The 11,576-nt window shown below is 37.4% G+C and overlaps 1 protein-coding gene across 1 annotated transcript in view; it reads left to right on the top strand.

The window, feature by feature from the left end:
- LOC138709973 (protein dissatisfaction-like) overlaps positions 1–283 on the top strand; it is a 91,810-nt gene extending 91,527 nt beyond the window's left edge. Inside the window, exon 11 of the mRNA XM_069840655.1 lies at positions 33–283. Coding sequence (XP_069696756.1) covers positions 33–283 — 251 coding nt within the window. The remainder of the gene's footprint in view (positions 1–32) is intronic.
- Positions 284–11,576: the final 11,293 nt, after the last annotated feature.

The raw sequence follows: 11,576 nt of genomic DNA on the forward strand, positions 1-11,576 counted from the left end.
ATTTCTAAACAATTATGTCTGTTTTACTCCAGAGACAGTAGGGTTGTGTGACGTGCAACCCGTAGAGATGCTACAGGACCAAGCGCAGTGCATTCTGGGAGATTACGTAAGAAGTCGGTATCCCCGCCAGCCGACGCGGTTCGGTCGTCTATTGTTGCTGCTACCGAGTTTACGAGCAGTACGGCAGGCAACTGTTGAGCAACTTTTCTTCAAAGAAACTATTGGCGAGATTCCAATTCAGCGTCTCCTAGGAGACATGTACCACATGGAGAAATACACATAGGAGCAACCATGCAGCCCTGGGACGCAGCAACACAGTTGTGAGTCTTAGGGAGTTCGGCATTGTACATAGGTTTTTTCCTGCACGTTGATTTCTTCAACAAGAAACAAATGTGGTGCATTTCCTACGAAAACTCAAAGTGCAGGCCACTGCTAATGTGTAGGCCTATATAATACAAATTTAATTTAATATTACGATAACATCTTTCGATAGATTCTGTAGGTGTTGATGAAAAATTAAGTTTAAGTTGAGAAGATGTTAGGAGAGTTCTGTTTTGTTGAGTTACCTTATGGTAACGCACATATTTTAATCTGGTCAGAAGTAAAAGAAAGAACTTTCCTTTGTTTCTGCGTATTAATATGCCCCAATAAAAAATTTGCGTAGATAGTAGTAGGTTATTTTACGACGCTTTATCAACATCTTAAGTTATTTAGCGTCTGAATGAGATGATAATGCCGATGAAATGAGTCCGGGGTCCAGCACCGAAAGTTACCCAGCATTTGCTCATATTGGGTTGAGGGAACACTTCGGAAAAAACGTCAACCAGGTAACTTGCCCCGACCGGGAATCAAACCCGGGCTACCTGGTTTCTCGGCTAGACGCTCTAACCGTTACTCCACAGGTGTGGACTTTGCGGAAATATGTGACAGTGTGAAATACAGAGTGTACTTATCTAAAAATAACCCTTATGCTGTAATACTTCAGATATGGATTCAGGTCCTAAAATCAGCAAAACAAAGTTCATGTCTGATTTCGTAATAATTTCAAATTGTAGATAGTATTTTTAAATTATAGGAATTATCTATTTACTTCAAATTATCTTTCTAAGTCTAAATTGAGTCCTGACAACACTTCTTAAGCCTAATAGAGTCCCTGATTTCCCACTTACTTACTTACAAATGGCTTTTAAGGAACCCGAAGGTTCATTGCCGCCCTCACATAAGCCCGCCAGCGGTCCCTATCCTGTGCAAGATTAATCCAGTCTCTATCATCATACCCCACCTCCCTCAAATCCATTCCCTGATTTCCCACACATTCCAATTCTCCCTTGAATTCGTAAGCAGTCATGTTCCAAACGTTGGTCTACAGTATAAATTGTTGTTCAATTGAATGTAAGGCGAGCATGCAATCTCGGAAAACTTTTCTGTTTGGAAGGTAACGATTATGGAATTTTTCTAAATACAAAAGTCTTTCCCTAGACCCTATATAGTATATGTTATGCATTTCGTAAACCTAAGATATGCATTCCTGCCATTTTCAATTTTTACTTTAAGCCTATGTTCCAAAAAACGTAATTATGTATAACCTAATAATAGGTCTAACAAGTTTTAAAGGAACAAACACAAACAACTGAAAGAACTCTACACGATGTTGTTGAACAACCACCAGCAAGATCTTCTGTAAGATATGACGCACTGTTTGCGGAAAACTGAATGAAGCCAACTATGCTAACTCTGTTCTTGGAATGAAAAACAGTTATGAACAATTTATTTCTATCGTTTCTTGGTTTGCATTCATGGTATTAAGTTAAAAGGTCGTATCAACTAGGCCTACGACGTTATGTAGAGCCAATGGTATTGGTGATGCGAGATGGTATTTGGCGAGATGAGACCGAGGGTTCGCCATAGCTTAACTGACATTCGCCTTACGATTGGGGAAAACATCGGAGAAAACCCAACCAGATAATCAGCCCAAGCGGGAATCGAACCCACGCCCGAGCGCAACTTCGGATCGGCAAGCAAGAGTCTCAAGCTAACTGAGCTAGCCGGTGGCTCCTACAAAGATCAAGTATATAAAGTAATAATAATAATAATAATAATAATAATAATAATAATAATAACGGAGGTTACATTTTGAGCATACCTATAAATGATTGCAAATTATTACAATATTTTGTTACAACGTGTGGTTACAATAATGGTTCCAAATAAAATGGATAATTCAAGGAAAACATACATTAAGTAGGTCTATTAGTATTAGAATAAAAATACCTAATAGTTAATTATCTTTATGGAGTTTTTGAGAACAGATAAAATAATATCTTTTAGGAGAGCAGTAGGCAAGTGATATTCTAGAAGAAATGGAAACGAGAACTTAGAGATTATAACTAGGCCTATAGTAGGCCTATATAAGCAATATTTATTTATTTTTTATTTAAAGTTACGCTGTATTTACAGAATGAAACTTTTCTCGGAAACAACCCAATATAGGTAGGCTACATAAGAGCATAAGTAGGAGCAGATCATTAGAAAATAGGCGAAGGTAGGACAAAGGGATAGACTCACCCGACAATAGCCTATTTCTTCTTTCTACTTTAAGATAAGTCTATAGGCCTATTTACACCTAATACAATCACTCTGATTTGTGTCTCTTCTACAGGGGAAAAATGGGATATAAAATTAAATAACAAGGTTGAGAAAAAGTTTAGAAAAAATTTAAATAACTTACATAAAGATTAGTCTTTTAAAATTCGGGCCGAACCTACATCAAACATTCGGCTTACGACGGCAAAAAATTACAATAACTTAAAAGAAAATATAAAAAGTGGAAAAGAAAAATAAGATGATAATGATGATGATTAATAAGAAAACGAATACGATAGGCTATCACTCCGGTTAGCTGATATCAAAAATCGAAGTAGGGCCTAGGTCTCGAAAATACTGAGTCAGCATGTTATTTTGCAGGTAGCCGACTGAGATGTAGACTACAGAACATTCCTTGATACCCCACTTTGTAGAAGTAAAAACGTGGCTTGATAAAATTATTAATTCAGAAAACTCTGGAAAAGTGCTTCTTAAAACAACGTTGCGAAAAAGTCTACTACACCTTTCTAACCCCGAGGAAACGACACGCATAGCCTCTTTCAAAGTACAAACATATTATTTTTAAGGTAACTCGTTATATAAAGAACGTGGGAAGTGAGCAGGTGGTTATGTTATGGAATTTTAATTTAATGTAAACACCGCGTTTATTAGTCTTACGCAAGAAATCCATTTAGCGCAAGTCTCTCTTGCAGGAATCCAATCTATAAAAAGCTAGCATGGCTTCAAGACTCTTTTATATTATATTTGATAAACATCCTTGCGCATAGGTCTACTCTAGGCCTATATTGTAAGTGCTATGCGAAGCAAAAGCTTCCCTGTGTTCGTGTTTTCATTTAATAATTTATATTTACATCAAAATTATGCCTTAGGCGTACTAAAATGAAGTAACTTTTCAATTCCGTCATAATAAAACGGCTTTTAGTTGTTATAGAATGTGACTAAACATTTCTCTATCGCTGAAGCGAAAAAGTGTAAAATGGATTTTTTAAATCGGTTATTTAACGTCGTTGAATCAACTGCAAAATTAAGAGTCTGTGCAATTGGTGATATCGAAATGGTATTTTGAAAATATAATAGAGAGACTTGTTATAGATTACCTGGCATTCGCCTTACAGTTGGATAAAACGTCTGCAAAGTTCCAACCAGGCAATCAATCCAAGTGGGATTCGAACCCACGCCCGAGCGCAGTCTCGGATCAAGAGTCCAACTACGGCAGTGGCATAAAATTGGATTCAATTGTTATACTAATAATAATAATAATAATAATAATAAGAATAGGCCTATTATTATTAATATTATTATTATTATTATTATTATTATTATTATTATTATTATTATTATTATTATTATTATTATTATTCTACAGAAAAATTAGACCAAAGGAGACACCATTTTTTTAACAATTGCTTACTACGAATAACATAGAGTACTGGACACGTGATTTTACTTTCCGACACCCAATATTTTCCATAGAATAGGCCTAACCTAAAACTATTCACCTGTTATATGTAGTATTGAATGGATGTATCGCCACCAATATGAATGGTCAGTATGAATGGGCCTCCGTCAAATTCAGATACGATCAAGCGCATTGCCACTATGGATAATGAACGGCTGATATAATTAGTAATGGGGCGATCCATTAATTCTCTGTAGGCCTGTATAGTACAGTATTCTCCTTCACTTTTCCTAGTGACGGAAAAACGTTTACATTCACGTTGGTCATTATTCGAAATATTCTCCGCCTCTCTTTATAGTAAAATTGAAATTGTACACAAATCTTCACTAGTTACAGGTAGCACTTTTTACAAGTCGGTATGCTACAGGAATGACGTCGTATGTTATGAAAACTCGCACGAATTACTTGTATGAAACGCTATATGCCAGAAACGATCCATGTTCGATAATATAAACAGACCTTAAACCGTATTATAGTGCTTCAGAATTGCGTCACTAATCTCTGTTTTCGTGTTTGTATTACTTAGATTAGTATACAGAGTGAAAAGTAATTAAACCGAAAAACTCAGGGAGGTTGTATGGGACACCAATACAAACACTTTTCTTTAATGTCTTGTCATATTGTGCTATGAGGCACTATTTCGCGAGGACACCAGATCTTAATGTAACACAAATCATTGCCATGCTTTATTGCTTGAGTCTCTTATAAAACTTTTACACATCAAAATCACTGCAAAAAATGTTCAAAAATATTTACACACCAAAATGACCACAAAATATGCTCAAAAGTACCTCCATTAGCCTGTACCTACACAAGTACGAATAATGCGATCGTTATACAGTTAGTACTAAGTGGGGCGCTGTGTGACTATGCGACCGTAATGTTCAAAATGACTGTGTGCGCAATGTAACTATTTGAAAGTAAACTTGTCCGCAATGTAATGCCCCGGTGATAACACTGTCTTGCAGCGGATAAGGTCGCAGTTGGAGTTTTTCTCGAGGTTCTTCCGTTTCCCCAATGTAGGCATCTCCATAATTCCGTCCTATTTCTATTCTATTCCCATATCCATAGGATTTCTCCGATCACTGGTTGGCGACGTTCGGAGGGGGCTCGTCCAGTGATTTGTGGGTTACCTTCAGGCTATGTATCATACTCTAGATACTCAGCGAACTTTAGAACAGTAGACTGGTGTGGATAATATCAGCAATGACATAACTCAAATCAAATCAAATGTCTGTCCTATAAGGTACAGACTAGAATGAACTATCAACATAGCTCTTTTCTCGAGTAGACCTATCTAACTACACCCCATAATTTCTATGACAGCCCTATGAAAGCGTAAACAAATCATTCAGTTTGAATCCTTCTATAGCATAGGTCTATGCATTATACACTGTACCTGCATATTCAATCAATTAAAATGTCGGCCTGAGTAGTGTAGTCGGTATAGCGCTGGCCTTTTGTGCTCGAGGTTGCGGGTTCGATCCCGGTCCAGGTCGACGGCATTTGAGTGTATTTAAATGCGACAGGCTCATGTAAGTAGATTTACTGGCATGTAAAAGAACTCCTGATGGACAAAATTCTGGCACACCGGCGACGCTGATATAACCTCTGCAGTTGCGAGCGTCGTTAAATAAACAATAATTTAAAATTTCAATTATAATAGGTAGGCTAATTAATTAAAATAGAATAGATATCATGCCAATGATCTTTACCTTATTTTCTGCTGTTGCAATGAGCTTGTGTAATGAAAGCCATTCTGAACTCTCGCCCGTGAAACATCTGCGTCTGTCACTAAATATGTTTCACACAGCGAAATAATTGTTCTGTTTGCGTCGCAAGACGTTATCGGTGCACCCATACAACACAGAATCAAGAAAGAGTAAGCTTATGTTACAGTTCGGTTCTTGACTAAACCTGACGCCACTTAGGCTACAATTAATAACAAAAGAAAAGCAAAAGGAAGGGATAACTGACCAAGGCCCGATTGTATAAACCATTTAATCTTAGGTCAGAGGTTAAATTGATCCTTGTTTCAACTGAACTTGGAATTTTGTGTTGTATAAAGTCTAATCTGAGATTAATTTGTCTCAAACTAAAGTCAACTTTGACTGAAGAAATTTCTCCGATTAAGTTAGATGATCCAAGTTCAGTTATTTCTCTTCTGTTTGAAATATACGAGTGACAGATTGTGCAAATAAAATATCCATTATTATTAATATCAATAGATATGATAGGTACATTTATATATATATTTCTTTCAATTTCTTGCCTTAATACACAAACAATCTTATATTTTATAAGGCTCTATCGTGTTCAGCAGTATCAAATAACATAACCTATAATTATATTATGTTTATAACAACCATTAATTATTAATGGGTATGATAGGTACATTCATAAATTTTCAGTTTACTGTATTACTAAACGAAAATTGTCGTTTTATAAAGTTTTATTATGTTTAGCAGTATCAAACACCATAACATGTTAACAACTCGGAGAACAGTCAACCTTCTTATTGTCCGCCATTATTTACATTGCACAAAAAACCAGTGTCTCCAACAGAGTATACGGAAAGTCTCCAAAAAGTAGTTGTAAAGTCGCTAGATTTCTTATTATCAACAAAGAAAGATTAAATTCTGTCACTAGTGGGGTGCTAAAAAGGTCACTAAATCCCTATTTAAGCAATATAAAAGTTAAAAGAAATTGTTGCTGAAAAAGAGTTAAAGTCGCTAGATTGGCGACACTGAACAAACCTGTATAACATGGTCCGCGCATCACGTATTTCACCTGTTTATGCGTTGTTGCCAGATCCTTTTCACGTGAACTTAGATTGCATTTGATTGAACCAAGGTAATTTGATCGCAGAAAAGTTTTATACAATAGAAGAAGTGTCTGAACTCCGTTCACTTTTCGATCTACGATCAAAGTTGATCTTTAGTCAGGGAGTTTTATACAATTGGGCCTAAGGGTGCTTTTTACATAGCTACTGTAGACTAGGCCTACTATCAATAGGCCTACAGTAAATATACAACCTTATGTTATGCTGCGCTATGCTGTGCTAATGGTAGGCCTATATTATGTTTAGACATTGGGGGCCATATTCATAGATATTCTTAGCGCGGGCTTCCGGTGGATGATCAGCGAACTAACGTTTTTCGTATTCATAAACCAGTGTTAGCGATATGATATGAATCCCGTACAAGTAATCACTCGATAGCCGGGGCTAGTTTAGCACGCTCGTAGCGCGGACTAGCGAAATGTCTATGCATAGCGCCCTGGATTTATATCCAAATGCAAGCGCGCTCTCTCTCTCTCTCTCTCTCTCTACTCATGATATGCACAGTGGGGCTGAAGTAGGCCTGTTTCACGTTCTTCTCAATCCACATGTGATTGTGAAGTTCAATACACCACTCCGTCGATTAAGTCAATGTTCACCTACTTAGATGTAACACACGGAGCAAGTCCCTTGCAGTCGGGAAGCTTCATCTTTAGATAGACTCAGACTCGTAGGGCAAGAAAGTCAAGGAATATCATGGACAGTAAAAAATCGATCTATTTCATTCATTCATGGTGTTCTGCCCAAGGGCAGGTCTTTCACTGCAAACCAGCGTTCTCCAGTCTTTCCTATTTTCTGCCTTCCTCTTTGTCTCCGCATATGATCCATAGATCTTAATGTCGTCTATCATCTGATACCTTCTGACACGAACTCTTCTCCCGTTCACCATCCTTCATTAGACAGTTTCTTCTCAACCAGTCACCCAACCAATTCCTTTTACTCTTCCTGATCAGTTTCAGCATCATTCTTTCTTCATCCACTCTTTCCAACACTCCTTCGTTTCTTACTCTATCCATTTCACACGCTCCATCCTTCTCCATATCCACATTTCAAAAGGGTTGCTAATTCATTATAAAAAGCAAATCTGATATAACGTTAATACGAATATATTTTATTTCCTAGAATATACAATAATAAATGAATGAATGAATAAATAAAGAAAGGAAGGAAGGAATAAGTGAAGTTACGAAGGAAAGAAAGAAAGAATGAATGAAGGAGTGAATGAATGAATAAATAAATAAAGAAAAAAGAAAAATAAATATTACCTTCCTCTGTCCAGCAATATCCTTAACATTTGTGCCGTTTTCAAGGCGTTGAATTATACTTAGGCCTACTTTGTCAGAAATACTCAGACTTGAAAGTGTTTATTAGGCGATGCCTTACCGATTTACGGGGGCTTGGATTCTTGTCACAGCAGACCACGTTGTACAGTTTTCTACTTGCTTTGGACTCAAATGCATTCTACTAAATCGACGGAGTAGTGTAGTTATGTCATTAGGGAGATATGACTCAGCATTATAATCATTGCTATCCACTGTGGTGCCTGAGCAGTCATGATTCGAGTTTCGGTGAGGCCTGGGTTCCCTAGTGATAGTCTACTTTTGGCGGACAAGATCGTAGTTGTGTTTTTCTTGAGGATCTCTCGTTCCCCCATGTTAGGTATCAACACACTCCATCTGATCTCCATTTCGTCATCATTTTACGATATTCCCCATACACTGGCAGGCGACGCAAGAGGGGCCTGATCACGAGTGGGGTTGCCTACTCGAAACCTGGATATGCAGCGAACCTTAGTGTAGTCAGCCGGTGTGGATCGGGAATATGTCTAGCCTGAGGGTTAGCTATCTTGTAGATCACAGCGTTGGGTGGTATTGTCCCCTCCCAAATAGGCCCTACAATATAATGTAATGTCCATTAGTGATCTACTGTGCTAACTCCTCCCCCCCCCCACCTAGGCGCATTTCCAACCCCAAGAAAAAATTCAACTACGACCTTTGTCCGCCACAAGAGACCGCGACTCAAACCCGTTCAGCCTGTGTAACAGACATGGTCTAGATCATGCAGTCATATAGGCCTACCACCTTACTCTTATTCTTCTAATAGTTTCAGAACTTTAGTTCTCTTTCGCGATCATTTTCAGAATCTGTTGTCTTTATAAAAAAAGAAAAGCGAGACTTGGATTTTTATACCCTTCTAGCCTTTTTTTCTTTGTGCACCTGAAGACGAAGGTAGACGCAGCCTTCGAATCTATATTCTCTTCGGCAATGGAAAGTATACAAACTATCTTTCATTTCTATCTCTTTCAGGGCAATACTACATTATCGATATGTGTCAAGCAACAATATCTCCTTCCCATGATATATTTTCTATAATAATTATCACGTGATAGCAGAATTTGCTTCAATCTTGGAGAGTAACTTGATCCAGAACCCAGTCTGTAATATGCAGTAACCTACCACTCAAAAAATCTGCATTAATACTGTTTTATTCGACTATTTAATGAAACTATCAATTACAAAGTTATCTAGCATCTATGGAATTGGTTATAGCGAGATAATAGCTATTTGGTGATATGAGTTCGAGGATTCACAATGGAGTTACCTGATATTCGCTTTACAGTTGGAGAAAACCTCGAAAAAATGTAACAAAATAATCAGCTCAAATAAGATTCGAAGCCAAGCCTGAGTGCATCCTCAGATCTCGAGTTCAACTCGAGCTTGGAGCTTTTAAGTATCACAATCAAATGCTGCTACGTTTGGTTGATAACAGCTATTCTACTCTTTACTATAACTACTACTATCTATTGAAAAACATAACTCATTGTAAGGATCAGTACAGGATATTGACTGCATGGGGGCAAGTATTTTCCTAATGAACTTTAAACCCTAAACTCATCCCCAAATGCCACTAAAGTCACGTAGTTCCAGGAATTCATTTGGCAACCATCCTCCATCTTTTCATTCGAGAAAGAAGTTTTTTTTACGTGCCATAAATCTTCAATTTTACGAACTTCTCCTTTCAAGAAAGTCATGTTAAGAATTTTTATCATGCTAAAGCTCATCATCCTCAGCAGGATTTAAATCTAAAGACAAACACTGTAATCTCTTCATCACTCAGAATGGTAAAATATGTTATTTTTTAATATAATATAAAATTGGCCTAATCTCAACTGCCACACAAGTTCGCGTAGCCATGTGTAAATTGCACCACATTTGTCTCTGAATGTTGAATTAGAAAGTCTATTATGTCTTGTATATTCAGAAAAAGAAATGTTATTTTTTACATTCCGCAAATATGAATACATCAAACAAAAAGAAGTACCCAAGCTATAGTTTACACTCTTCGTGTAAAAACACTTATAATATCATCTGCATTTCCAAACATACCTAACGCGAAATAAATCAATCCTAAATCCACACTTTTCCTCTCACTGGTTCTGTATAATTTTGTGTTGATTATTTTAGACGTTGATGAGATGCATTAAATGTTTGTTAATGTTGTGACTGGAAATGACAACTTCGTATAATAATCTTAGGTTAGAACCAAATATTTCTGCAAATTACAAAAAAATAATATATTCGAGGCTATGTTCATATATTTATAAACGGTTTACCTTAACTAAATGTATTGCAATGCAATGTTGGATTATGTATGTACATAATTATACAGAATAATAATTATTAAAGTCTGTGATATTCTTAGAAAGTTGTTTTCACTTAATACTACAGGGTGGCCCATATTGTAGCTACCAATTTCAGTTGACAATTCTGGCAGACTGAATGTGCTCATGGATGGTATAAATACATGCAGAGCCAGCTGAAAGACTCGCAATTAGTCTATCATAGAACATTGGCCAATGCTGTCACGGATCACAGCAGTGGAAGCATTATCCTGACAGGCTCCGTTACAGAGGCCCAGGGCAACACAGTAATCTGAGGTGGGTCCGACACAAGTCACAGGTCCAACAATGGAGAGCCACAGGTAATGTTACGAACCAGAAGTCACTAGGTCGGGGGAAGTGTTCGAACTCCAGAAAGCGTGTTTGTGCAGTGCTGGAACAGAGTCCCCGCCCCTCAGCACAGTGTCATTCAAGAACCTCGAACATATCACAAGGCTCATTGGGTAGATTGCTGAAGGATTTGAAGTTACATCTCTACAAATTCCAGATGGTTTACGAGTTAAGGGACCCTGACAAGAACAACAGATGTACTGCCTGCCCTAACATGCTGGCATGGATGGACCAAGAACCCATGTTGTTCCAGCATCTCCTGATGTCAGATGAAGCAAACTTAGTGGCTACGTCAATAAGCAAAATTTCTCCTTCGACCTGGTGACTTCTGGTTCATAACATTACTTGTGGCTCTCCATTGTCAGACCCCATGCTTTTCCGCTAGTTTTTCGATAGAGATTCATATCAATATTGGGGGATTCCTATCTTGATATAGGAAAGTTGCAGTTTGAATTCGTAGCTAATTTTTTGTGTATGAACTCTCTAAAAGGTGTAGATTCCGTCAGTGAAATTTCAAGATAAGTTTCGATATGAGCTCACTGACAGTTCCCTTGTGAGAAGAGCACAGTGCTAAGTTACATTCAACTCTATCTTTTATTAAAAGTTAATATTAACACCTGAAAATATTTTTGGATTTACATTGTACACTTTTCATACACACAGTA

The sequence above is a fragment of the Periplaneta americana genome, chromosome 12 (assembly GCF_040183065.1).
Source record: "Periplaneta americana isolate PAMFEO1 chromosome 12, P.americana_PAMFEO1_priV1, whole genome shotgun sequence".
Lineage (NCBI taxonomy): Eukaryota > Metazoa > Arthropoda > Insecta > Blattodea > Blattidae > Periplaneta > Periplaneta americana.